Source organism: Aspergillus flavus, chromosome 5 (genome assembly GCF_009017415.1).
Source record: "Aspergillus flavus chromosome 5, complete sequence".
NCBI classification, from domain to species: Eukaryota; Fungi; Ascomycota; class Eurotiomycetes; order Eurotiales; family Aspergillaceae; genus Aspergillus; species Aspergillus flavus.
In genome coordinates this window covers 998993-1024954 of record NC_092408.1, presented here as the reverse complement: position 1 = coordinate 1024954, position 25962 = coordinate 998993, and the positions used below count along the sequence as shown (strand labels likewise).

At 48.2% G+C, this 25962-nt stretch overlaps 12 protein-coding genes across 12 annotated transcripts; 6 read left to right on the top strand and 6 right to left on the bottom strand.

The window, feature by feature from the left end:
- Window positions 1–759: 759 nt before the first annotated feature.
- F9C07_2284550 (putative choline transport protein) lies at window positions 760–2414 on the bottom strand (the record flags this gene model as incomplete). Its single annotated transcript, XM_041292699.2, has 2 exons — window positions 2025–2414; window positions 760–1961 (listed from the first exon to the last, which is right to left on the bottom strand). Exons 1-2 carry the CDS (start codon window positions 2350–2352, stop codon window positions 760–762), a joined length of 1530 nt encoding a protein of 509 aa, XP_041147342.1. The 5' UTR covers window positions 2353–2414.
- Window positions 2415–4558: 2144 nt separating this feature from the next.
- F9C07_2284549 (putative calcium-binding protein precursor) lies at window positions 4559–5272 on the bottom strand. The gene is made up of 4 exons (XM_041292698.2): window positions 5065–5272; window positions 4945–5010; window positions 4839–4885; window positions 4559–4781 (listed from the first exon to the last, which is right to left on the bottom strand). Exons 1-4 carry the CDS (start codon window positions 5204–5206, stop codon window positions 4758–4760), a joined length of 279 nt encoding a protein of 92 aa, XP_041147341.1. The 5' UTR covers window positions 5207–5272; the 3' UTR covers window positions 4559–4757.
- Window positions 5273–6742: 1470 nt separating this feature from the next.
- On the bottom strand, window positions 6743–7802 carry F9C07_1634772 (uncharacterized protein). Its single transcript, XM_071508269.1, has one exon. It carries the CDS (start codon window positions 7502–7504, stop codon window positions 6827–6829), a length of 678 nt encoding a protein of 225 aa, XP_071364301.1. The 5' UTR covers window positions 7505–7802; the 3' UTR covers window positions 6743–6826.
- Window positions 7535–8011, bottom strand: F9C07_2233800 (uncharacterized protein; the record flags this gene model as incomplete). Its single annotated transcript, XM_071509940.1, has 2 exons — window positions 7535–7788; window positions 7840–8011. 2 exons carry the CDS (start codon window positions 8009–8011, stop codon window positions 7535–7537), a joined length of 426 nt encoding a protein of 141 aa, XP_071364300.1.
- A 184-nt stretch (window positions 8012–8195) lies between these two features.
- On the top strand, window positions 8196–9923 carry F9C07_2258506 (uncharacterized protein; the record flags this gene model as incomplete). Its single annotated transcript, XM_071510136.1, has 3 exons — window positions 8196–8456; window positions 8511–8829; window positions 8913–9923. The coding sequence occupies 3 exons, from the start codon at window positions 8196–8198 to the stop codon at window positions 9269–9271; spliced, it is 939 nt and encodes a 312-aa protein (XP_071364299.1). The 3' UTR covers window positions 9272–9923.
- A 73-nt stretch (window positions 9924–9996) lies between these two features.
- Window positions 9997–11954, top strand: F9C07_2162193 (uncharacterized protein). The gene is made up of 3 exons (XM_071509302.1): window positions 9997–10660; window positions 10708–11030; window positions 11089–11954. The coding sequence occupies exons 1-3, from the start codon at window positions 10454–10456 to the stop codon at window positions 11351–11353; spliced, it is 795 nt and encodes a 264-aa protein (XP_071364298.1). The 5' UTR covers window positions 9997–10453; the 3' UTR covers window positions 11354–11954.
- Window positions 11955–12869: 915 nt separating this feature from the next.
- Window positions 12870–15141, bottom strand: F9C07_2245260 (uncharacterized protein; the record flags this gene model as incomplete). The annotated part of the gene is made up of 3 exons (XM_071510035.1): window positions 12870–13744; window positions 13797–14186; window positions 15126–15141. 2 exons carry the CDS (start codon window positions 15139–15141, stop codon window positions 13813–13815), a joined length of 390 nt encoding a protein of 129 aa, XP_071364297.1. The 3' UTR covers window positions 12870–13744; window positions 13797–13812.
- Window positions 15142–15170: 29 nt separating this feature from the next.
- Window positions 15171–16115, top strand: F9C07_6603 (uncharacterized protein; the record flags this gene model as incomplete). The annotated part of the gene is made up of 1 exon (XM_041286265.1): window positions 15171–16115. One exon carries the CDS (start codon window positions 15171–15173, stop codon window positions 16113–16115), a length of 945 nt encoding a protein of 314 aa, XP_041147339.1.
- A 78-nt stretch (window positions 16116–16193) lies between these two features.
- On the top strand, window positions 16194–18868 carry F9C07_2284545 (putative oxidoreductase). The gene is made up of 3 exons (XM_041286264.2): window positions 16194–17598; window positions 17652–18150; window positions 18213–18868. Exons 1-3 carry the CDS (start codon window positions 17022–17024, stop codon window positions 18676–18678), a joined length of 1542 nt encoding a protein of 513 aa, XP_041147338.2. The 5' UTR covers window positions 16194–17021; the 3' UTR covers window positions 18679–18868.
- A 1379-nt stretch (window positions 18869–20247) lies between these two features.
- Window positions 20248–21261, top strand: F9C07_6605 (uncharacterized protein; the record flags this gene model as incomplete). The annotated part of the gene is made up of 1 exon (XM_041286263.1): window positions 20248–21261. The coding sequence occupies one exon, from the start codon at window positions 20248–20250 to the stop codon at window positions 21259–21261; it is 1014 nt and encodes a 337-aa protein (XP_041147337.1).
- Window positions 21262–21615: 354 nt separating this feature from the next.
- On the bottom strand, window positions 21616–22610 carry F9C07_6606 (putative short-chain dehydrogenase; the record flags this gene model as incomplete). Its single annotated transcript, XM_041292690.1, has 2 exons — window positions 21616–21827; window positions 21890–22610. The coding sequence occupies 2 exons, from the start codon at window positions 22608–22610 to the stop codon at window positions 21616–21618; spliced, it is 933 nt and encodes a 310-aa protein (XP_041147336.1).
- A 1375-nt stretch (window positions 22611–23985) lies between these two features.
- F9C07_2213892 (choline dehydrogenase) lies at window positions 23986–25912 on the top strand. The gene is made up of 2 exons (XM_041292693.2): window positions 23986–24304; window positions 24390–25912. The coding sequence occupies exons 1-2, from the start codon at window positions 24101–24103 to the stop codon at window positions 25782–25784; spliced, it is 1599 nt and encodes a 532-aa protein (XP_041147335.1). The 5' UTR covers window positions 23986–24100; the 3' UTR covers window positions 25785–25912.
- Window positions 25913–25962: the final 50 nt, after the last annotated feature.

Below are 25962 nucleotides of genomic sequence, written 5' to 3'. Positions count from 1 at the left end.
TAGAGGAGATAGCCACTTCGTATAGTTGACATAGCATAGTATAACAGCTTTCAGATTGGCCCCATCATCCCCGCAACAAGCTTTACCGCACCCAAGTCGCTCATATGAAGAGTTAACTGGAAGAGTAAAGTCAACTATCTACGGCGTATGTTTTACCGTAACAAGATTAACGCTCAATATTGACAGGCAGCCCCGACATACGAAATAAAGATCCAAGCTCCGAGTGGCACAGCATAAGCACGGAGGTTGTGCTCCCCGGGCTTGTCTATTGTCTACTCCATAGTACTCAGGTCTCCGGACATAAGTGGACTAACACCGATCCCATCTCCACTTGCTTCGGGCCTCCGAAGCCTCCGGGTGTTAAGGTTGACACTAAGTTCTAGCACCTAGATAGGCTGTGAAATAGCTCCACCTTTACCTCGGTCAATTAGGTTTTCGGTAGATCGATGGTGTCTACCACGTTTCCAATTGGCAACCTCACCTCGGATGTTGAAACGCTAAAGTTGATAAGCATTACTTGGAGAACCAACCCCCCACATGTCAATTTTGGGGCATATAGTACGTGTCTGAGCCAAGTCGTGTGGTCGAGGTTTGATCCATCCAAGGCAAATACGAAGACGCGGATAGCAGCGTATGTCGAAAATACTAGGAGAAAGGTTTGCTAACAGGAGAGAGTCAGGGCTATAGAATAACAAAAGATGTATTTTCTGAGAAACTAGGCAGCACTATGACAAAGTAGGGACCATCCTTGTGTATAACCTACTCCATCTCATCACTCCTGTATCGGTAAAACAGAATATAGTAAACAAAACTGATCACGACAACACCGACCGTCACCAATGAAGACCAATTCATAGAGGACAGGGTCACAGGAAGCAAGAGTGGAAATGACGCCCAAGTAATCATCCACATATTCCAGAGAATTGCAAATCCAGACAACGAACGACCCCACTTCCCCAGGTTAAGCCAGCGCTGTGGATCAAGGGCGTCGTTGCCCCGCCACACACGAAAGCTGAGTACGATTATCCAAGAAAAGCCAGAGCACAGACTAGCCCCTCCCAGGACGGCGTTTAGAGCGGTAGTTGATCCAAGTTGAATGGCTCCAATTACGATGGTCAGAGCAGTGCCTAGGATCAGTGCGTTGACAGGGACACCGTCCGTTGTTCTTTCAGTGAAATTGGAAAATGGGAAGCCGTTGGTCCGTGAGAACGACCAATACAGCCGACTCCAGCTGATCAAGGCCTCCCAGCTGCCGATTGCGAAGCCTACCACGATTAAGGCGCTGGGTATTGCAGTAAGCATTCTAGATGCGTGACCGTCGGATACCAACTGGATCAATGGTTGGCCCCCAACTGGAGAGAACATAGCCTCTGGATTGACAATGCAAAAGAGGAAAATGGTCATGGTTGGAATGACCACTAGATAGCTCAGCAGTGCGGACCCAACCATTACCCAGGGCACATCGCGAATCGGCAGCTCGAGCTCCTCTGACATATGCGTTGCTGCGTCGCAGGTGCCCAAGGAGGCTAGTCCAGGCAACACGTTCAGAAAGAAAACTACCGCAGCGGAGCCCCAGCCTGAATTGTTCGCGACGCTCACACATACAGCAGTCGCGCTCTGATTGGGATTGGCGCGGACTGGCAGTGTGATCAGAACGAAAAGCGCGGCGCCGTTAATGAAGACTAGCGAGGCGGATAGAGACCAGTCCATCACCTTGGGAAGATTCACCACCAGGGCATTGATGCAAACCCCCACGTAGACCAAGAAGTGGTGCCAGGGCTTTGAATGAGAAGAATGTTGATGTATTGACACTTCTACAACTGCCATAAGAATCTCAGAAGTATAGAGGACAGTGGTGTTATATATCAGAAGCCAAGCACCATTCGTCAGCCAACCAAGAATGTAGCCCGCAAGACGGTTGTACTTCTGTGGTCCTAGGCACACTACCCGATATGGTTGCCCTTGATTAATTCATGTCAGCACTAAACACCTCCTCTATGGAACAACATGTGACCTGGACAAACCTACTGGATGTGGCCTTGACGAGGCAATCTCTGCGGCAGCCAGACAAAGGATAAGCTGCCCTAGTCCAGTGAACAGAAAGCCATAGAAGAAAAAGGGCGGCCCACCAAGCCCGATGGCTAAGGCAAGAAAGGAGCCGATAGAGATTGGGGCGGCGGTGATAGTAAAATTCATACCAAGGGCACCCCAGATGTGTAATGGGGCGTCCGAGTTGACTATTTGAATAGAGTCCTCCTCCGCTGTTTTAATCGAATGTTTCGGTTTACCCTCCATGTCCTTGAAGCTAGGACGAGCGTAAGGAGATTGATCAACAGCTTGTGATGGCTCCATGATGAACAAAAGCAAGGATAATCTGAATCACGATTGATCAAAAGGTGCAATGTCGAGAGGATGGCAAATGCCAACTCGGGGCATCCCTTTTATTGTGAAGTAGGCCTCGGTTAGACCTAAGCTGCTTGCTGCATGTCCAAGGATAATGCGTTATAGATGTCTTCCATTGGCCCAGAGGACCGAATCCTGGGACAGACAGTTCATTCCTCCTGCATTTGCGATTATTTACCTACTTTCTCATCATTGGTAGAAGATAGGGCGAACATATGCCATGTCGGTATCGGCTGTCTGTGCCACCCCCGCAAATGACCCAGAACTTTTACTTTGCTAGGTCCACTCCAGAAAGTCGATGGTGTTACAATAATCCCTTGAAATTTACTTCCTTGGGGTTCTGGCCGGGGTGAGGCTTACCTAGGTGCGGCAAATATCTACATTTACTTGGTTTTGAGGGATACAAGATGCAGGTAAAGCCGGATGGGCTAGGTTCGCAAATGTGGAGAATTCTCGAGCACAGAAACGGTTTAACATTACTAAAGATACAACGTCAATCTCTCGACTAATAGACGCTTTTGTAGCCCGCAGGGACCGTAGTATGGCGGGGTCCCTTTTGCCCATAGCGTGGATAGGATATCCTGCAGTTTGTGCACCCAGGGAATCCACTTGAAGTACATGTCGGAAGCAATCTCTGTCTTGGTCACTGACAAGGCACGACCCGATGATAACAATTGGCCAAAAAAAATGCTAGCCATTCAGGTGGGAAGCAAACAAGGAAGCAGGTCTAGCGCTGCGATAGCGTGTTGATGTACGACCTCAATCAGCGCAAAGTTGTCTGCCAGGGCATTTTAGTATGGAACCGAAAACCTACACCTCCTTTGGTCCAGTTGAGGGAAGATGTAAATATGTTTTGTATGAGATCCGTTACCTCAGTCATGCACAGCATGAGTAGGCTAGGTGCAAATCTGAGAGACTGAGCAGTATCAGGGATAAATTGGTTGATTGCTTCTCGGAGAAGGTGAATAAAGCGCCCGTAATGTTGCCCCGCGCAGAGTCTGGTAGGGGCAGGCGTGTCGTTGCTATCGAGATGATCCTTTGCCCATGTCCTATTTTATGTTCTCATAATACACCAATGCCTGTAGTCTCACAGCTCGGGAAGGGCCTCATTGGTATACTCTCAAGACGTCTAAATATTTCCCAGGACCTATTAGCCTGAAGCCATGTTATTCTATTAATAGATTCGAGTCTCGCGTTCCCTCGAGCTATGTCTACCATCCCTAAAGCTCATTATCCATATCCAGTCCATAATTCCCGATTCACTCAACCGGTTGAGCAGGGTATTCGCTACGGAGAGCTAAAGAGGTATAATAAACATATAAACCATATCTGTACCATAAAGCGGTTAGTGTTTCCACGTGGTAGAACTGGGGGCTATATGTCAAGCGCGCAGTCTCAATTGTCGTGAACAACAAATTAAGCCAAATTACAAGTTCTTGTCCCCCACGCCTGCGCTAGTCAAACTAAAGACAAGAACCAACGCGAATAATTTCCAGTATATTCAGCGATATGCAGAAGTATTTACTAGCACCATTTTCAAACACCTTTACATAAATAACATAAACACGGTGAAAGAATTTATATTAACGCTCATGGTCCAAGTCCATACTCATCAGACAAAACGCAGTCACGGGCCTGAGTTCCGGTTCTGTAGTTTTCCAGAGTTTGGCTTTCCTTTTTTGAGCGAGCAAGCCATACCTTAAAAGCTCCTGTAATAATGAAGGGCTTTTGAAGTTATCTATTCACATAGACCTAAGTTTGCTTCCCACTCTAGATCCCTAATCCTTGTCCGGAGACAATCAATATCTGCTAGCTATAGCATTGTGTTGTAGATTCAATATACTTGAGACCGGTCGTTCGGACAAGTCCCTGGATAAATCATAATCTCTTCTATATCATTAGTTCAGGAATAACAGAGGCAGCAGAAGCCCTAAGTCGGATTTTTATATTGTAGTTTGAATCCACATAGGGGCCTCCGGGACGCAGTGGAGATTGCTTCTGGGCGTTCACAGATGGTTCTTCATTGCCTAACTGGTCAGGACAGGAGGCTGCAGGTTTTCAATCTATGGGAGGATCGATTCAGGTCAATATCCGCTTTACGCTTGTTCTTCTAATTGGATTTATTTGGGATCGCCACTTAAGATAGTGATTCATACTTGCGGGTACGTAGGAATCGAAATCGTGTATGCATTTCTCAGTAAGTCACACTCGGCAGTTCACTCCTCCAAGCCCATCACTAATGACATATACAGGCCCTTCAAATACAAACGCGTCCAGTAAGTCCATTCACTCAACATCCTTTGACTTTGTTGATACCCATCCATAGTATCCATGATATATTTCACCGCAGCTGCTTAGCCACACTTCTTGCACGAAGCCTGTTTTAATTGTAAGAATGAGATTATACAATAAATGACAGACGATATGAAACTCACAGTAGAGGTACCAACAGAAGCGATACAAGCGGCATCGGCAATGGGATCTAGAATGCCAAATCAGTAAGATATTTAGAATATTGACATGGGGAGATGGCAAGCATACTAGCACCGAGCTCTGCTGCAGCTGCTGCACATGCAGCGCTCTCTCCAGCCAGAGAGGAGACACAGGCTATCAAAGGATATCAGTAAATTGCATAGCGAGAATTTGCCAATAGCCGCCTACCAAGCCAGTCACATCCGGCGGCCTTCTTCGCCTCGGTGAAAGCAGCGGCGTTGTTCTGAAGATCCTGAAGGTTCTGCGCAGTCGAGGCTGGGGCTGCAGTGGCAACGGCCAGAAGAGCCGAGATGGCAAGGAAGAAACGCATTGTGAATTTGAAAGTGTAAAGGGTTCTTAAATTGTATTGTTCAGGTGGTGGTCTCTGAGTTCTCTGAGTGATGCTAAAGGAGGAGATTCAGGGACAGTCAATGAGATCTTTATATAGAGTAGATCTGGTCTCGCGGGGGTGATATCCTTTCGTCTGACTAACTCCAACTCGTATTGAAGTCCTATCCTATGTGACTCCCAATGGCTATCACATACTGCGTCTCCGGTCTGGTTCTATTTCGAGAATCACCATGTCTAGCTATACGAGAGATCTTCATCAATTCGGTGTCCATCTGCATCGTCAGCCTGAGAGATTTAGCCCGATGAGGTCAGAGTTTGCGAGGATAGTCGGATTATGGAGACTGGGGATGCAGTGAGGAGGGCAATTAAACAAGCACCTGCAGCACACCTAAGCATAGCTCGTATCCGTTAGTATAGCTCGGGCTGATCATGCCTAGCCGTAGCATCTCTCGTCCGAAGACAAGGTAACATCTCGTGTTTGGTGGAGTTGCACGGGAGCTACATACAACTAATCATGATTGGAGCCATTAAATGAATCGTTCTCTATAGTTCTGTACTCGTTTTATCATTAAATCTAGTATTCTAGCAAACTACCCGGCCCCTTGCGCGTGTTATTGGATGTCTCCTCAACCATAGTTGTGAAAGATCTTTGTCTCGCGGTCGAAGGGAAGATGACTGAGATCACCATACATTTAACGCTATCCTGCAGATTGACGTCAATACATACCATGCGTGTCCTCCGCTTAGCTTGCCGATCAGTCCATACGAGTCGTATTTCTCGGATAAATTCCGTCGTGAGGAACAGCCAGCGGGGCATTTCAGGGTAGATCTGCAGGGCCCTTGCCTTGCTAGATATTCCGGAGTACAACACCAGACGATGCACCCACGAATGAGAATTCAAAATCAGGGTTTCCGCCAAGATTAGCTTGGTTTAAACAAGACATTATCTTGGCAGCCACGCTAGATGGCACCTTGCGCCTCGTGAAGATGCAAATACGAAAGGGCCGACCCACCCTGCGAATGGAGAGGCCAAAGAGAATAACTGAACGGGAGAAGATCGACATCAGCCCGCGAGGGAAAGAATGTTCCCTTACTAGCTTCTAAAAATATCTATGTTTTGCTATCCTGTGCAGAGACTCACTTTAGCACACCTCTGCTCTTCGATAGAAAGATCCATCTTGACTCATGATTTGGCCCGGCCAGATTATTAAGGCCAAAAAATTACTAGTAAAACTAACCTTACTTACTTATGTGAGAAATGCAGCTACAGCCACCACTATCTTTGGGAGGATATTTCCAGGTCATGTGGCTTTATTGCAATCTTTTATCCTAATTTATCATACTCTAAACACATTGCTCTATCTTAGAAAGAGTTGCCGTAGATAATTTTATGATTCCTACCTTGGCTAGTATGATAGGGTAGTTGAAGGAACTTGTATGGTGCATCAGGATAATATATATATCAACGGGACAATCGTGCTAGGCGGGTATTCGGAGAGGGAGAGAATATCTTGACCTACTAGCAACTGCATAGTGTATTTTCTGTATTTAAACGGTAGTCTAAGAGCTGTACAGCAAGCAAAGTCGACACAGAGCATCTCTAGCTTAATTTACACGGTATCCCCAGGTTGGCAGAATATATAACGCTGCATTTTTTTAAGGTGTCGTAAATGTTCGGTGTACGGGCCGACCGACCTCGCCCGATGAAATCCGATTTGATCCGACCATCATTCACACGTCCGATTCTCAGTATATTATTTAAGATAGTGTGTTGAGTAGAGTCCAGCAACTGACGAAGCCGCCTAGTACTCTGGCCTGAGTTAGTCATTAGCATCTTGAACCGGCATCGGAGCATATCGTCTTCCACGATGTCGTGCAAAGCTTCGATGATAAACTGATCCTGTTGAAAGCTCCGATGGAGACCCTTATCAAAACAACCGATTCCATCAATGACGCAGTAAATGGCCATCTCGGGAGAACACTGGCCGACTAGCCGATGTAGTGTCTCACAGAGAGTCGCTAGATCGTGCTCCTCAAGGTCTTTGAGGTACCCTCGTGAATGTATAAAGTCGATGTTGAGCAAGTTGTGTCGATAGAGTGAGCAGATGATTTGGAAAATCAGAGATCTGATTAGTCCATTTGGTCCCGCCCAGGGGTCTTTGTGAGACGCAGTGGTAATATGCAGTCCGCAGAAAAATGACATGGGAGAGATATTATTGAGAGCGAAGGAGCATAAGTTGGCATCAACCAGAAGCAGATCGGGACGGTCGTGGCTCATCCACTCCGTGAATCGCGAATATCCCAGGATTTATTGTGCCAGCCCTTGGGCCTGAGGGTCAAATGTGTTGTCTGCGCTGAGGATGGCTTCTACGTGGTTGTTGGAATGTCCAAAGGTTACTTCGTAGCTGAAATTGCGGGCCATTTGAGAAGTTGGTTGAGCTAGAAGTGCGAAGAGCTGGGTAACAGAGACGACAGCTGTTGAGCTAAGAGCTCTTGGACGGAGTCTAGGAGCTTCCATAGCCCGAAGGCGTTGTTGGAGCGTTGTAATTTGAATTTCCTTTTCTGTTTGTCTAAGTCAGCATGATCAATCCCCAAGCATTAGGTATCACTCACTCTTCCTGTCCTCCAGCAGCAATTCTAACAAATGATTCTTTGGCTTCAAGGTATCATTTATCAGGTCCGATTGGGTATTTATAAACCGTTGCAGCTTTTCGTCCTCCATTTGAAAAAAATCGATAATCTCTTTGTTATATCTGCGTCCGTCTGCTTTCAATCCAGCCTTCATTTCTTCAACTTCAATAGAAACATTCTGTGCAACGATATTTGTATGTTGGGTAATCTTGCGGATATCGCCAATCCCACTACTTTATGCCATCTATCCCTGTGTTGACAATCTGAACATCGGTACAGATCTGTCGGGTGTTGATCTCAGTCTGTTTCTCGTCCCATCGCATGACGCCCATTTCACGATGGGTGTTCCGAGAAAGGAACTCAATAGCTTCGATTTTCCCGTCCCCACATTGATCTGTAGTCCGCCGGAGCGCTCTCGTTCGATCCCTATCTTTTCAAGAGCTATTTCTGGATATTCGGACTGTTTCTTGCGTGTAAAACGGGATACAAATCGAAAAGTGCCATGTTGCCGTGTTCCATGGGATCCGGATGCAATATCCGGCTCATGGACAGACAAGGACCGCAAGAGGCCCTCGATGGCCTCTAAGTCTCGCATTCATGTCAGCTTGTACTATGGCATTCTAAAGAGAAATTAAACTCTGGCAATTTTCCAGGTGAACATCGCAAGGCTTAGGGAGATCGAATCCAGAAAGCAGGAGCACCTTAAGGGTGATGATTGGCAGGAGCCTGTATTGAAGATTGATGATAAGAGCATCATGGGTTACGCCGGATGGTACTTTGACAATTACCCAGAACAGTGTTGGAACGGGCGGCAAATCCGCAACGCGTTTCAAATTGCATCATCTCTGGCACAGTACGATATGAACAAGACCTCACTTGATGTCTGGAATGATGACAAGTCCAACGAGGGGAGATCTGATCGCAGCGCTGCCTACCAAATCTTGAATTGGATCCAGTTTGACAAGGTGGCAGGTATGATAAATGAGTTTGACGTTTATCTGCAAGAGACAACTGTCATGACCGATGTTGATGCTGCTTGATTGACCGGACTAGAGCAGATGACTTTGAGTATCCGGGCACTGTTTACAGACCGCAATATCAACCCTCGGAAGCAGGCCGGGGAAGGCCCGCAGGATCAAGTAGTCAACCAAGTTCCTTTCATCATGATCCTCGATCCAGTACACCTAGGCCTCCAGCACAGGGCCAACAACAAGCTTTCTATCAAATCGAACGTAGAGAGAATCTAGGCACACGACGCCGTCAGCGACAGAGGCGGCAATATCACCCTCCACCGAGCACGTCTGCCACCCTTTCCAAGCAACCATCACGAGCCCAGATGGACTTTCATGAGCTGGACTGGGATGATGAGACTCCTGTTGATGTAAATGAGCCTCGCATGCTAGACGAAGAGTAATATTATGGTCATTCCTCCCCTCGGGGAGACCACTTAGATGATGATATAGAATACTGAGGTTGTGGTGAGATGGACGCGCAATGGAATAGTTCTAATAGCCAATGACAAGATTTCGAAAGGGGTCAATGTACTAGCAAATACTCTGGCAACATGACGGAAATGCCTTCACCCCAGTTAGGCAGGAAGACGATATAACCGCTCCCAAGGCCACCATGAGGTCAGTTGGAAATTCATGGTTATGATGAGTGTGAAGCAAGCTTCCCCAGCATCTAGAGGTATAAAACATAACCTCGGGCCAGACAATATCTCACACAGTCGAAAGCTTTTCTAGGGAAATGTCGCATGAGGCATGTTGGACAAGTCCCCAGGCGCTGTTGTCGTAATACATCGTACAAGCACCATACAAACCTTTATGTTAATAGTCAAGCAGGTGTGTAGACTGCCAATTCTTCCAGCCACTAAAAGATACCGACCTGGGTAAAAACTATGGCCAGTTAGGTAGAGGAAGGGTAGGAAATACGGCTCTCCGGATCAAATATAGCCTACTCGTAGACGCGGGTCTTGGCAACCCCCCCATCAAAAAAATAAATGATCAGGCTTACCTTAACCCTTTAGGGTAAAGGGCTTTCCACGTGATAATCCTAGAATATCATGTGGCATGCAGATAGATCTTGCCCTAGGATAAAAAGATCCAAAAGATTCGATCGAAACATATCAAGATTCCAGGCACTAAAGGGGTGGGATGTGTCAACTCGTCCCCCCTGCCAAGACCAAAATTTGCGGAACCTTGCCTGTACCATCAGATCATATAATGACATTCAAACCTAGCTCTCCCAATAAGCGAACAGGGCCCTGCCAAGGACTGTTATCATATTTGGAGATATCTTTGGTAGCCTCTTTTACCTCGTATTCGCCCACTCAATCGAACTATATTCATATACCAAGTGCATATCTCTACTATTTTAGGTTACTTTCAAGCCCCAAAACCGTGTTTGGAGACGATCCTATTTAACTCCGCCACACAGACCGTAGATCGCTTTGAGCACAACTCGGGCGGAGTGGGGAAGATGGCATAGTTTATAAAATGATCATGAATCATGGCGTAGCTCAGACGAGTTTTCTCTTACTGCTCTCCCATATTGTTCGCATTTTTACATATCTTTCTTTACATGTTCGCCGGTCATGTCCACGCCCGTGGAAAAGCCTCCTCCAGGGATTCGCATGATTCTTTTGTTCGAGAAATATGCCTCTTTTATAGCTATCATCCTATTTATAGTGTTGGTATGCTTGTCCGGTGCTTTCTTGGGTAAAGTGTATTCACGGCCAGAGGTTTTTGGGCCTCCATATAGCCCCTATATCAAGCCCGGTACAGTCACGCCGCTTATTATAGTATGTTTCTTGTTCGTGTCGCTAGAAACCACTAACCAGGAGTCTAGGCATGTATCAGTGCAGCGTTGTTCACCTTGTTCATCTTTATGCCACAAAGCACATTATGGAGGTTGGCTTGTGTTGTTGCTCGATTCATTCTTGCTGCGGGTCTCGTCGCTTCTGCAGTCCTTCAATCTCGCTATTTACCTCTTCCTCTAGGATCATGCGAAAATTATAGGGAATGGCGAGACCCCGCTAGCATATCAGAAGGAATACCTACATTGTTCGAGGTATTACCGACTACTCGGGGCAAGAAAAAATTCGGCGGACGTTTTACCAATCGACCATGTGATGCACTGGTTACTATTTGGAGATTCGAGATTGCCCTAGCGTGAGTGTACTTGCGTTTACCTTAAATTATCTTTCCACAAACTCAACAACAACTCCAGGGTTTTGAGCATAGTCTTAAGTCTATGTGTCTGCCTCCTCGTGGCACATACGGTTATTTCAAATAATCCAGCGACATCATCGCCTGCGGCTGCACAGTGGCTTACGAATCCTTTCAAGTTTGGAAAGGACTATGTTAGACGCCTGTGGAGCAAGTCTAGACGTGACAAGGAAAGGCAAGAAGCTGAAGCAAATCTCCTTCCGACCAATCCCGAAGCCTTGGAATATATCGATCATGAGATGGGCATCACAACCCGTCCGATATGAATCTCAATTTCTTTTTTGCCTCCTGACCGCACCTCGATTCAAGGTCTGGAAAGATGTCGATACAGTCGAAGCTCCGGCAGCCGGGGTACGTAGTATACGCTGAATCAGGAGTAGATACCTTGAGTATAACGCTGTTCGGTATAACAGGGCGATGCTCCATGTTCGCTCCGTTCCAGAATTCGGGTGAGGTCATTGGAATGGTCTTTCTATCCGCATCATGTTCATCCACTATGGCAGGATTGTGACCTTTGTCGCCTCTAATACTCGAGCTTTGAAGCTTGGCTGAATCTAACGGCTGCCGATCCGGCATGATGAGCTGAAGTTTCAGAGAAATGTGACGTTTTGGTGGCCAGTACTTGGTGATACAAATTTGAAAGGTGATTAGGAAGTTGATACCTGTTCAACTGAATCAAGCTTCCGAATTGTCATAAGTTGTTGCGAATACTGATGGTGGTCTGCTTGCTGCATCCAACTTGTTAAGCCATTTCAGATGCGGTGAAAGATTCGCTCTGATTCATATCATGGATGAGAATAAGCTTCGAATGTGAGATCCTTGGACCCATGTCGCCTGGACTAACAATGGTAAACACCGAGCTTTTGCGCATTTATAAACTTTTATTAATATTATCTTTATAAGCTAAAGTCTAGTTTTAATGAAGCTTAGTAAGTAAAAAATCAATCTATAGCACTTTATAAATATATTCTTTAAGCTAGACTATAAACCAATCTTATAAAACCTCTTAGAAACTATAGCTAGTATTCTAGCTGAGCTTAACTCTTGAATTAAGCCAACTACACATAACTTCTTTACAAAGCAGACTTCAAAAGATAGTTCTTTAATAACACAAACACTGAAAGAGAAGCAATAGCTCGCCTAATAAACATTCTTTATATTAAACTACTAATATTGATCTAGGGGCTGATATATACTACCTCAAATCGATCCTTTATGCCTAGAATAATATTGCCTCGCGCAAAGTCCTTTCCAATATTACAAAGATTATACAGCCTTATTCACGTCTTCCTATAAATAATTAATCCTTGCTGATAAAAATAAGTTAATAATAAAAAGTAATATAGATATACTTATACTATTTTTCACTAACAGAATAGAGTATATTTAGACACAGTGGAATAAGCTATTGATCTCGGTGAAACCACCTCTCAAGCTCGTTCAGGTCTGGTCGGCTCCGGGGGATCCACAATGCGTCATTAAAGCCTGTCTGGAGGAATAGAAATGGTGCATTATTATGGATACACGAAATAGAAGCATACTATTAACCTGAGAATTTGTATATACTATTGTATTTGCAAGCACTCATTCAATCTAACTGCTTGGCATATACAGATGTAAGTCAGGACAAGGGAATATCGTCCTTCTGCGAGTTTTAGTTGTGCATTCGATCAGGACCGGAGACATCACTCTAAGCCTCACTGACATGTTGCTCCGAATACAAGAAGACATATGTAGGTTTGACCATGGAGATATCGTGCAGCTGGAAGAACAACATATATTTTGCGATGAAAGGTATCAGTCTCAGGATGATGACCAAAGAGATTGGGAATACTATCACACAGACTCGCGTGAACAAAATCAGAATGGAGACAGAGATTCTCATCTAATATTTGACAGAATAACAGTGACTTGGATCATCATTGGCTCAATACATGTGTGACCCCTGTCTGACGCTATACCGAGAGACCAGCTCAGCTCTACATTCAAGGGCATTCTTTACTTTGACATGGAAACAGCTGACATTCACACGAAGCCCAAAAGTCAGCATCAAGTCTAGCAATTGAATTCACTAAAACTAGTATCCCGCAAAAGGCCATCCGCTACCCCAAGAATTCTTCATTGTACTTCTCACCATGCCACTGAAGGTTCATCGAAGTGAGGCCAGAAAGGTCCAGTGACCCTGGATTCGTTATTTCGACTGTCCAGGTCGTAAATGGCGGTGGTGCGCTGTACTCATTTGTATTGATGGTGAATGCCGTATCCATGACAGGCTTTCCCTCGACAATATTATACGAGTACTCGCGGGAGAACACATGGCCGACAAACGTGAAGATGTCCAATTTCCGTATATCATTGTATACCCCGGTTGTAGATATCTTGAATGCAAAATCCGACTTGTTAGCGTGACCTCCAACTTATTGATGCGAAAGTGAGACCCGTCGTAGAATGGACCAGCTGGACTGTGATCGTGTGTTTTCGGGGATTTTGGGATAAAGGTGAAAGTGCCTTTATGAGAGGCTTTGAGCTGCTCAACGATTTGGGTGTTGTACGGGGCCGGTAGTTGGAGATGTCAGTAGGGTTGAATCGAGGAAGCCCGATGAGGTAGACCAATAGGCAGCTCACATTCTGGGATGGTATTATCTTCGTGTCAAATCCTGTATAGTCCTACGTCAGCAAGATTTAACCCCTTTGATCAGCCGGACTTACGCGATGGACCACCTGGTTACTGCCCTTTGAACCTTTGCAATTTCATAACCAAGTCAGAGAGGTCCTTTCGGTAATCCTGCACATTCTTCAGTGGATCGATTTGGATCGGTTCGTTGTCCAACACAGCAAATTTGTACGCCCAGGCCACGTTGCGCATCTGGATGAGGATGCTAGTTCGAACGGTTATGTACCGGTCATATAACCGGACCTCTGCCTCTTCCGTCAACTTTTGATCCTTTCCAAACTTCGTCTCCAATTCTGTAAGCCTCTTGAAATCTCTCTGATATAGGACTACCTCCATATATGCATGGATATGTTCCTGGGCAGACTTGATGGCCTCGGCTTTGGCCTGTGCCAACAGATTCCCATTGATAGAGTTCCTGCGAAGCCCTGATTGTTAGAAAGGTCAGCATATCATATCACCAAGCTATGTCCAAGGACTCCACTGTCACATTATACAGTAGCCCTTTTCTACCTAATTCCTACCAAATAAATATGTCCGTGTGGTGTCTGTCCTTCGTTGTGGGTACGCTTCTAGGTCCTATCGTCAGCCCTCGCGGCAGCGGGTGTCTTACGCAATGCCTCATTTACTACAGCGGACACACCAGTTCTACGTTGAAGCCAGACTCTGATTCCAGCTACAGAATTAATCCAAGCCCGTGCTTCCTCTCACTGACTGTTCAATCTAGACGTGCCTTGATAGGATCATTGCCACGGTCTGCTGCGGCTGACTCAGATTCTGGTTTTGCAGTTGAGACCTACTATATCGGGTGTGGCTGCTGCATCATAAGCGCATTTTTAATTGTTAGTATCATGCTGTTGCCTAAGTGACTATTACTCGCGTCATTCCGATAAAAGCCCGGTGTGGCTGTGTGGTACAAGATGCAAGCCTCGGCGATGGTGAGAATTCCAAAGAGGGCCTTGGTTCAAAGTATATTAGTGTGCTTGAGATGGCGCTAGGGGGCATCTAGATCGTCCCTCGCCCACGCTAGGCGGAATGCCTTCTACATGAGGTTACATGCACACGGGTTTCTTCATTCTCTCCTCGTTTCAGACTAGACGGGCGCCAGGGTGGTGTTGACTGGGCCCAATTAGGCTTGATCAGCAAGGGACTTGTTGGCAAGGTCGTTCTAGCTTTGGGGCTATGAGGAGGAGCGCCAATAAGAAGATAAGCACAGTCGTTTGTGATACGAGGTCAATCTAGAAGGCGGCCCGGGGCTGCGGCTAACGGAGCAAACTATAACCCGATCTTTCCCCGCGTCTACATTGTATCATGGCGTCTATCTCTACTATCTCTGCTCATCCACACCTTCAACTTCAAGACCTCACCTTGCGACACGATCATAACACTACCGCGAAAGCACTCACCACGCGATGGAAGTCGCAGCTGAACCAGAGCTTCAATATGTCGGGGATCCTTTTCCTCTATCGGCTGGCTTTTTGGGTGCCGAAGTTCCTCTTTCATCAGTTCACAACGTGCTGGGCAATTCGCAGCTCGATTTCAACTCACTTGACTTTTCCCATTTCGAGACCAAAGATTTATCGCTGAAGTGGCATTTGGATGCTTTATCGTCCACAGACAATCTGTCCGACGATTGCGCTCCGAGCCTGATTACGGAGGATCACAGCATTTCAACGGTTCCTGAGACCACTTGCTCCCAGGAAGATCGCCTTTGCCAGAACCCACAAGAATGCTGTATCAGCCTCGCCACAGGGGTCCTCCGAACTATGCATGCCGGCTCAAGCTCCTGCATCCTGGGGATGAGGGGCCAGGATGGCAGTCGCCAGGCTCAATTATCGCCTGCAGCGGACGAGATTCTGTCCATGAACCAGTCCGCCTTGAAAGCGGTCCGCTCCATACTCAAATGTTCTTGTTACGGAAACCCGCAGCTGCTTCTCATTGTCACCGTCCTCTGTTCTGATATTATTGCTTGGTACTGGAATATTATGGAGATATACAGTCACCGCCACAACTCGACCGCAGACAGTGCCGTCTTACCCACCAATGTAAGCCAGGCTGAAACTCGAAAACGGGAGTTCTTCATTGGCACTCACCGTCTGAGCAAGGACGTGGAGACTGCTCTTATTCGTCAAGTCCTTTCGGGCATGCTTCGGGAACTACAGGTCGTCCTTGGAGACATGGCCTGTCACGCAGGACAGTCGTCGGCAGTCAACGAGCCAAGCAGTGGCCTAATGCTGAGTGATGTTCGAGCCAGAATGGTTGCTTTTCTCCACACGCAGTTACGCGCGCTCACTTCTGCACTGAACCACTCAGATAGCAACTTGCGAACAGTGGTGCCACCCATCTTGCACAATTGATGTACACAGTAAGGGCGCTGGCGCCTAAACTACGACATCATCAAGGACTAGCACATGTACGACGTGTACGAAATACGATATATGGCTCTTTCTTTCTTCTCTTGTCTCTTTTTTTTTTTTTTTTTTTTTTTTTTAGTGATTGAAGCGTGGACGTAGATTAGAAATAGGACACGTCAATAAATTTAAATATACACCAGATTTGAAACGCAGGGAGAATTAACGTATGTATCTGGACTCCATCTAGCTAGATTGGAAATGCTTGCTAGGGGTTTACATCCAGCTTTCTGAGAAGAGCCTAGGGAATACTGCAACTACAATTACAACTACTGTAGACTGTCGTATAGCTATCTTAACGCCAAATAACACGTGGCAATGCGTCTTGAGGCGTTCGCTTGGTAGGACTAATTATATCGGAAGGGTATTTGTGGCTGACTGCATACAAGGCGTCTTGTCCCGTTCCGCAGATGTCGGAACCCGAGAATCCCTGTTGCTGAAGCGAGAGGCACTAATGTACTTTACATGCTTTTAGAAGGATTTGCACCTCCGAGCCTAGTATTCCGCTATTTTTGGTACGAGGCTTAGCTATGGATCGTATGAGTCGGTTTACGAGCCACGATAGCTCTACACGCACACGTGCAGTGGTTTATGCACAATTGCCCGGCCCTATCTGGCAGGAACATTTGATTTCTATGCAGGTACATATTTATAGAACGATCCTCGTGAAGGTTGGGGTCATATCTGTACACTGTGATTGACCACGTGGTGGAATTTATCAAGCCCTGATCATCGACTATCGTTTAGTGTGCCAAGGTGTACTTTCAAATTGTCTAGCACCTTGCCTCTTCCCTCTATCAATTGATTGTGTCTCAGTGGATAAGAATTCGCTGATATTATTTGTATTGTTTTATGCTGGTTGCAAACCGGCGACCAACTAAAGGCCATTCGACACAAAATCGACATTCCCTCAAGCATCGCCCAGGCGCTACCATGTATTGGGCTATTCTGCATATTCTCGCAGTAGCACTGCCAACCACTGCTTTCGCTACGAATCATGCATGCAAAGTCGTCGAGTCCAAGATTCCAGGCCGCATCTCATACCCCGGGACAACAACGTACAATTCGTCCATCGCATCTTACTACGGCGACCAAGAGCGTGCCTTGAGTCCCAATTGTATCTTCAGGCCTACCACTACTGCTGAAGTATCCGAGTTTGTCAAGTTGATGACTTCAAACAACAGCACGAGTAAGTTCGCCGTTCGGGGCGGCGGACACACCTTCTGGACTGGCGCGGCGAACATCGAGTCCGGCATAACCGTGGACCTGCGCCTCATCAACCAAGTAGAGTTGAGCGAGGATAAAACGATAGCCCGCATCGGAGGTGGCGCAGTATGGGATATCGCCTACTCACAGCTCGTACCGTACAACTTGACCGTCATGGGAGGCCGTATTCCCGGGATTGGAGTCGGAGGCTTCGCCACTGGAGGTCAGTCACATTGAAGGACATTCCTTGATTTCGATAGCTAATTTGTTGATTAGGAGGAATTACCTTCGCCTCACGCGAGCACGGGTTCAGCTGCGACAACATCCACGGTTACGAAGTTGTGCTCGGAAGTGGTGAGGTCGTCTATGTCGACCAACGCTCCCATCCTGACTTGTGGCTTGCTTTGAAAGGCGGGTCCAATAACTTCGGTATCGTCACACGCTTTGATGTGACTACTATTCCTCAGGGCAAGATGTGGTATAGCATGCTTAATTACAACTATACAAATGCCACGTTGTGGGCCCACGCCAAAGCCTTCAGTGACTTTATGAAGCCGGAGAATCACGACGGCGCAGCCATGATGGGAATGTTCCTGGACTATGTAGACGGTAAACTCCTTCTTTCGGACGCCATGTGGTACACAAGGGAGGTTGAGGAACCCGCCGTTTACGACGCCTTTACCGAGATTCCGAACTTGGGGGGCGTCGCAGAGCTCAACACTACTGACAACGTCGTGGCGAACTTCGGGGAGAATATCCCGTCTAAGGTGGACCGGTAAGCAGCAAAGATGACCACTTTTACCGTTCCATACTCCACAATCTAACTAACTTCTCTAGCGGATTCCAACTAACCTTTTCATTCAACAACCCGGAGCCTAGTGTTTACATGCAACTCTTCAAGATCTGGGAGAAGGGCTTAAGCAAGATCGCGAAAGTGGAAGGCATATTCGTCGAGTTCTTGGTTCAGCCTCATCCCGTTACGAACGGCACCAACATGTTCGGTCTGACGCCCGGAAAGACGGACGACGTGATGGTCGATATGACTGCTGCCTACACTAACACGGCAGACGATGCGCTAGTTAAGGCTGTTATCACGGACATTGTGAACCAACAACGCGCTCTTTTGAAGGCGCACGGACATCTGATCGACTTTATCTACCTCAATTACGCGGACATCTCACAGAAGGTGCTCCAGAGCTGGGGCGCGGATAATGTGGCGAAGCTCAGAGCTGTCAGCAAGAGATATGATCCCAAGGGCGTCTTCCAGAAACAGGTTCCTGGTGGGTACAAAATTCCCATGTAGGCCTGTTGTATTCGTTGATTAGAACTACGGTCTTTGCCAATTAGGAGAGTTGTCCACCACGTGTAAAGCAAAAGTTGGCATTCCTCTCGGTGACCATACGTCGATACCATCTGCATATCTGCTGCATATATTACGTTATATAGATCTATAAATAGCAGAAAATGAACACCTTCGTAATATTGAGAAAAGGGACGTGATTACCATAGATGAACGTTTTCTAAAATTACAATTTCTACTGCCTCTTGACTCTCAGGTACACTTGTAATTAACGTGGGTTTTCCGTACCAAAAACACTGGCCCCAAATATTGTATACGATAGGGTAAGAATCGCTGCACTTGGTCAGATTGATCGACCTAAGCTAGGTTTTGGAATGCATATAACCATGCAGCAACACGAGGTGGGATTTGAGATCTGAGTCAGCTGATTCGTGGGAAGCGTTCGAAAGGGTCCCACGAATCGTGACCCAAACAAAAGGAGCAAAGAAGAACACTGAATGGCGCTGAATAGTATTGGTACAGATCCGTATTAAGGTTTTACCCGAATACGATCTTAAGATTGGATCCTATTGAGGAATAGTTAGCGAGAAGCCATCCTATTGACATGGCGACGAAAGGAGGGGTCAGATGACCACTAAGGATAGCGAAGCTTTTCACTGTACTAAATCTAGTCCCCAGACCAGGGCCTCTAATTTCTAACCCCTCAAGGCCTGGAATCTGGAAAACTCCACCCCAAACGCAAGGTGAGGTGGGGTGAGGGTACCAATCCGTATCTATCTTTTAGCTCACTCCTGTCATATCTACCCTTCCTGGATCTATCAATAGCATCTAGAAGGTTCATGTCTCTTTGAAGGATGGGTAGACCTTGCCTGAGAGAGCCTCATATGAATCCACACCAATAGCAATTCTCTCTGGAATCCGTATTCATGCAAGGGATAGAATAACCTCGGTTCAACCACCCACATTCCAACACAACAGAGCAGAAAACAATCTCTCGAGGACACCATGTTGTCGCGCTTATCGTGGGGGCCAAAAAGTGGATTCGAATATATCGAGCTGATTCAGACTAAGGGAGCCTGAACGAAAGAAATGGGGGTGTGAAAGTCTTCTGGATTGGATCAGGCACAGCCTACTACCCCTCGCTCGTAAGCCCTAAATAGCTTGATTTGAGCAGTAAGCGCTTTAGTTTCTCCGCGCCCGGCAAGCGGCCAAGAGTTGCCTAAATGCTTTTTATTTGTATTTTCTTTTTTTTTTTACATATTACGATTGAGCCGTACATGCATAGAAGAATCTCGTCTTCACCAGGGGTTCTGGCATTCGTACTCGTATTCCTGGTGCATTGCGGTGTGAGGGAGTTGGGCGTAATCTCACCATTCGCGGGGTAGAACAGCCACGTTACATTGCATCATATAGCAAGAACCATAAATTCCGCGCTATATGCCTTGAAACGGGTACCCCTGTCGCTGTAGATCCGTGGTAATACATCGGGTTCGATATAGATAGCTTGCCCAAGTCTCACTTAGACTCAGAATTTATATAGAGAAGGTTGGACAGTGCCGTCACACAGCAGACATGGAGACCTACAACCCCCAGATACCCACTCGAAAGCTAAAAGACTCCTGTGATGTCTGCTCAGCGTCCAAGCTGAGATGCGATAAGCAGAAGCCGACTTGCTCGCGTTGCGTGAACCTCAACCGCTCGTGCACATACAGCCCTGCTCGCCGTGGTGGTCGACCGCATCGCGTACGGCGGAAGGCGAGCGAGAGCCAGAGTCAAGATCAAATTCGAGCCCAAAGCCCCCAGCAATTTTTCAAGGCACCAGAGACAAATACTAGCAACAGCCACTTAATGGAGCCGACCGGAATCCCGAGCCAAGGCGACAACCAGGTGGGCTGCGACAATGGCTGGTTTCCCGGCACACATACCATGAGCCATTACCAGGATAGCCAGCCACAATCTGCAGCAATGTCATCATCCTCGTCGTCGTGTAATGTAATGAGCATGGGGCTTGATGCGGATACCGCCGAGACCGACTGTACTAAGGTCGCTCTGTCGATTGTCGAGCAGTTGGAAATGAGCAAGGGACGGCGCAGGACCGCTGCTCCCACGTACGGCAGCAGCGGCTTGACGGCTACCGAGGCCTGCCAGCGGCTGCTGACCATCCTCATGTGTCCGTGTTCCGAGCAGGCGGATGTGGCGCTTCTGGTGGCATCGGGGTGCATTTCGCTCATGGACGTGGTTCATTGCTCGGCTGATGCCGATTCCGACCCAGGATCGGTGAACTACGACGGGCCGTATACTAATGATGGCATGTCCATCAGCCAGGTCTCATGTAATGAAGATGTACTCATGTGGTCACGGCCACAGTCATCTTCACGCAGCTTGACCGGCGACGGTCAGAGTCAGGTTGGCGACCTGTCCAAGATTGCCAGGCTCATTTTGCAGTTTACAGATAGGTACTGCCAGGATAACAAGGGTGGCGCGCGCTGGGAGCACACTACCTGGGTTGTTGCGCCTGTGTCGGCTTTGCTTCGGTGCAAGTTGCAATCTGTCACTCAGGGAGTGGCAAGACGGATGGTTCTTTGAATTTCCTCGTATTTTGATATATTACTGTACATAGTACATCTTGCATTGTTTTGGAGAGCCTGGCTAGACCATAGACAATACCGACTTAGTTGCGGGACAATGTATAACGACCTTGAAAGTGCCCCTTGGAATTGGAAATTGATGACGAGACTAGTCTTTATTTGTCTTCTTTTATTTAGGACTCAACAAATATGTTTGTCTGAGCAATATACTTTCTAGCATTCATTTCATTGCAATCTTTGCGCTAGCGCTCTAATGTGTGAATTTATCGTTGATCTACTTGTATGATCAACGCTCGCGTGCAATAGTCCCCTTGATCTGGGATGGGCGACTTCCCATACATGTACCAGTCGCCTACTGGGTTCCTGGCAAAGGCTGGCCAGCGATGAATCGCGGGAATCCTTGGTAGCCAAGCCAGAGCTCACCAGTTCCCGGCGGGCCGCCGACAATCTCCTTCTGGCGAGCCTTGAGCTCATCAACGTCCCAAGCGGCGAAGACGATTTTGTCTTTGAGAAACTCCGCTTCGGGAGAGGCAATCCAGACAAGGAAATCGGCGGGAAGAGAGACTGCCAAAGGAAGAATAATCGTTAGCGACTGGAATACAAGAGCAAGATCAGTCAATACTTACTGTCATCATAGGCATATGGCAATTGGATCGTCTCTGCCAGCTTGGCCGACATGGCCGTTCTGAGGAGTCCAGGATGCACATTGTGAAGACGCACTTGCGAATTCTCGGTGGCAAAGGACTGTAAGAGCTTGACGGCGGCCATCTTGCTGCTCACGTAGGCTCCCATGCCGGGGAATGGGGGGAACAGGATGCCGGCCGTGGTGAGATTGATAAAGGTGACCGGCTTGTCCTCGCTGGCGCTGACGGTCCTGTTTGCCAGGACGACAGCCTGCGCCGTTACCAGTGTACCGACAACGGTGGTCTTGTAGCCGTCCAAAAAGGTAGCCGGATCCGCTTCCAGAAGAGGCACGACGGGGGCCAGGACGCCGGCACAATGGACGAGGATGTCGATGCCGCCAAACTCCGCAGCCACCTTGTTCATGGCATTGCGTACGCTCGCAGCATCGCACAGCTCAGCCTCGTGAGTTTGAATCGTCACCTCTGCGTGACTGGTGCGAACAATCGTGGCTGTTTCTGCCAGCGCGTCGGCGCGTCGACCAAGGAGGATGAGGGCTCGGGGACCCGATGCAGCGAAGGATGAGGCTGTGGCTCGGCCGATGCCGCCTGATGCGCCAGTGATCAGCACAACCTTGCCCGCCGTGGACAGGCCCGGCTGAGTTGGGTTGATGCCAGCATATGTGGCGGTGTGGGTAGTCTTGGTGTACGAGGGTGGCGTGGCCATTGTGTCAGACTCTCTGCGGGGGAGTGATCGTGTAAAACAGTCGAACGAATTATAGTCGCGTGACGTAAAATGGGAATCGCTTCAATGTAGATGCGTAAACGTAAGCACGTAAGATTGACGAACCCTGTGAAAGCAGACGGAGAGGCGAGTATTTCCGGTCAAAGTGTGTTAGAGGGAGGTTTAATAGGCAGGTAAGCAGGCGGAGGGGCTCGTTATTAATAGAGTGCACTGTCAGCAAAATTGACCCTAGTCGTTGTTGATACGGCCATTAGCATCTGCCTCAAACCAACGTCGATGAGGGGCAGGAAGCACCTGAGTGGGTGCATAGCTCGGCCGGCAGCAAGCCGTACAGGGATCTCGGCCTGGCCCCGCATTAGACAGACATCGGGGGCTTTTTCCACCCTCAGGTCTGGATCGACGGAGTCCGAGAATGCGTGGCTCGTTCGGAATCCACACGTATCCACATACCAACAATGTCTCATTCGGTCCGCCTGCAACAGGCAGATGCCTCGGAAGCCTAGAAACGGACCTCTTCATTTACAAGAGAATGTCCAAAACCTCCCGAAAAGACCAATAGTGAAGGTGCAACTGCTCCTAGGGTACCCACCCGTTCGAGTTGTGGATCCCGGGCCACCAGGAACAAAGAACAGGGCACGCAGACAGAGCATGGGTCCCCAAATACGAGGTCAACAGCAAGGGTCCAACAAAGCCGTCCTACCTAGAGTGCCATCACCTAACGATCGTAACCAAGTCATAACCTAACCTAATCTAACCAACCTAGGTTGTCAGGGCGGTGGGCAGGGTCTCTTGGAAATACTGCCGGCAGATAACAGCCCTGGCTCACCGTCCGCCTAGATAGGTTCATTTCCGCCTTAGGCAGAACTAGGTTAGCTATAGAGGGAACAATATATATATATATCAACCAAACAACGGTTCAACTGAGAGTTGGAACAACCAACCCCACTAACCTAACCTAGATCTTAAAACCCGAATCCGACCCGTTCACAACTCGATGTAGGAAGATAGTCTATCTAGCGGTATCTATAATAACTGAAATCTACGGTTGACAGGCAATATGTCCTTGTAAAGCAGCCCTAGGCAATATGTTTCGTTAAACGCATTGAAAAGCGAAAGTAGGCAATGTCTAATTTTCTACAGACTGTCGCTATACACTTGGTTCCATTGGACGAGGAACCTGGCCAGGGACACCAACAGACTCCACCGTGACATCGGGACTGGTAGCAAAGAATAGAAGGGCCATGTCTAGTTTGGTTTGCTTTATGGGTACAGGAAGGTCGAACTACTGGGGTTTGATGGGGACGCGGTCATTGATTTAGCCGAGTTCAAGTTCCTTTCGGATGAGCCTAAAAGTTCCCCTCATTTCCACCTCCTTAGCATAGACTGGTCCTCTAGCGTATACCCATCTCGTCAGATCAATTGACCTTTGATCAACCATCATTTCGATTACCGGTCTTAGCTTTATTACAGACATGGAAGAGGCAGACTATGTTATCGTCGGTGGCGGTACGGCAGCCCTGGTTGTTGCCTGCCGACTGTCGGAGAACCCAGAGACGCGCATCGTCGTGCTGGAGCGCGGTGAAGATACATCGAGTGATGCTCGCGTTCAGGATCCACTCGTGTACGAGTCTCTGATGGGGAGCGAGATGGACTGGAACCTCAAGGGGGCTCCGCAGGTAACGAGGATTCCCCCCCCCCCCCCCCCCCCCCCCCCACCCTCCTCTACTAACAATGGCTATGTGCTAAAAATGAACGGACCAGGCCGGACTGAACGTTCGGCAATTCAATCAAGCGGCGGGCAAGGCCCTGGGCGGGTCTTCGGTAATCAATGGTTGCATATTCCTGCCTCCGGCTCCAGCGGCATTCAATGCCTGGGAGTCGCTGGGCAATCCAGGCTGGAATTGGGAAACGCTGGCGCCCTGTTTTCAACGGGCATATACATTGCATCCCAGGACTGGTGGTCCTCAGTCTAATACAGCCGGACCAATCCAAGTGAGCTACCCGGTGCCTACGGAGAGGGCCGACACCACTCTGCTCGACGCATGGAAGCAAGCATTTGAGGAACACGGCTATGGTTACGCTGACGAATTGGTGTCGGAAGGGGCGACTATTGGTACGCGACCGTATACTGCGACCATCGACCCGGTGTCCGGACATCGCAGCAGCGCAGCGAACGGATATGGCGCTATTATCGCATCTCGTGCTAACGTCAGAATCGTCACCGGTGCCAGCGTAACTCGTATCCTGTTCGACTCGTCTGCACCGAATGGCCATCTCACTGCCACGGCAGTAGAGGTCCAGATCGAAGCCCAGGGGACCGTCCTATTCAAACCCACCAAAGAGGTGATCATGGCTGCGGGCGTGTTTAACAACCCCCAGATTCTCGAATTATCGGGAATTGGTGATCAGGCTCGACTCCAAACCCTCGGCATTTCACCACTTGTCCACCTGCCCGGGGTAGGAGAGAACCTGACAAACCACGCTATGAGTGTCCTGTCAGCCCCGGTGAAGGCGCATGCGGACATCCAGGATATCGCCCCGGGCATGAAAGCTAACGCCTTCATCCACCTCGCGCCCATGGACATGCAAGAGATTCTTGATCGGGCCCGCGAAGGCCCAAACCACGCAGCAATTGCAGGGATCCTGAACGGCCCAAACGAGGCGTCCGCCTGCATCCACTTCTCTATCTACCCCGGCAATCTCGCCATTATCGGCATTTTCCCTTCCTTCCCTTTCTCCAGGGGCAGCGTCCATATCCAGTCAGCGGACCCAGCCAGCAGCCCCCAGATTGATCCAAAGTACCTGAACCACCCGTCTGACCTCGATTCGATGGTCCGGCACGTTCAGCATTTGCAGGAAATTCTCCACTCGGCCCGTCTCCAGCCCTTCGTCGATGCGCCGCCGCCCCAGGATCGAGAGGCGCTCGCCCAGCTGGTGCGCGAGGCCATGGCCATCCCAACGGCCCATGCGTGCGGTACCACCGCGATGCTGCCCCGCGAGAGAGGCGGCGTGGTCGCGTCGGATCTGAAGGTCTACGGTGTCAGCAATGTTCGAGTGGTCGATGCAAGCGTCTTCCCCGTCATTTCGCAGGCGAATCCCATTAGCACCGTGTATACGGTGGCTGAACGGGCCGCAGATTTGATCCGAGCGAATTGACTAGCCCATGTTGTGTTTTTCCCTTGCATTTGGTATTGGTGTGTTCGTGGTCCTGAGTGGTAGGAAATAGTAGAATAGTTCTTTATGGATGAGAATAATATGACTGAGTCTTGTTTTTTCCCGGGTCACTACTAAGTGCTATCAGAAGTACCGATTAAAGAGAATATCATCGATTTAC

What these genes read in the sequence shown, in the direction of transcription:
- F9C07_2162193 (XM_071509302.1), top strand. Translation starts at nt 10,454, where the DNA reads ATGTCCACGCCCGTGGAAAAGCCTCCTCCAGGGATTCGCATGATTCTT. An exon ending in CAGTCACGCCGCTTATTATA is followed by an intron (nt 10,661 to 10,707) that starts GTATGTTTCTTG and finishes CCAGGAGTCTAG; the next exon opens with GCATGTATCAGTGCAGCGTT. An exon ending in AGATTCGAGATTGCCCTAGC is followed by an intron (nt 11,031 to 11,088) that starts GTGAGTGTACTT and finishes CAACAACTCCAG; the next exon opens with GGTTTTGAGCATAGTCTTAA.
- F9C07_1634772 (XM_071508269.1), bottom strand. Translation starts at nt 7,504, where the DNA reads ATGAGCCACGACCGTCCCGATCTGCTTCTGGTTGATGCCAACTTATGC.
- F9C07_2213892 (XM_041292693.2), top strand. Translation starts at nt 24,101, where the DNA reads ATGGAAGAGGCAGACTATGTTATCGTCGGTGGCGGTACGGCAGCCCTG. An exon ending in ACCTCAAGGGGGCTCCGCAG is followed by an intron (nt 24,305 to 24,389) that starts GTAACGAGGATT and finishes TGAACGGACCAG; the next exon opens with GCCGGACTGAACGTTCGGCA.
- F9C07_2284545 (XM_041286264.2), top strand. Translation starts at nt 17,022, where the DNA reads ATGCTGGTTGCAAACCGGCGACCAACTAAAGGCCATTCGACACAAAAT. An exon ending in CGGAGGCTTCGCCACTGGAG is followed by an intron (nt 17,599 to 17,651) that starts GTCAGTCACATT and finishes TTTGTTGATTAG; the next exon opens with GAGGAATTACCTTCGCCTCA. An exon ending in ATCCCGTCTAAGGTGGACCG is followed by an intron (nt 18,151 to 18,212) that starts GTAAGCAGCAAA and finishes TAACTTCTCTAG; the next exon opens with CGGATTCCAACTAACCTTTT.
- F9C07_2284549 (XM_041292698.2), bottom strand. Translation starts at nt 5,206, where the DNA reads ATGCGTTTCTTCCTTGCCATCTCGGCTCTTCTGGCCGTTGCCACTGCA. An exon ending in CGCCGGATGTGACTGGCTTG is followed by an intron (nt 5,011 to 5,064) that starts GTAGGCGGCTAT and finishes ATCCTTTGATAG; the next exon opens with CCTGTGTCTCCTCTCTGGCT. An exon ending in TGCAGCAGAGCTCGGTGCTA is followed by an intron (nt 4,886 to 4,944) that starts GTATGCTTGCCA and finishes TTGGCATTCTAG; the next exon opens with ATCCCATTGCCGATGCCGCT.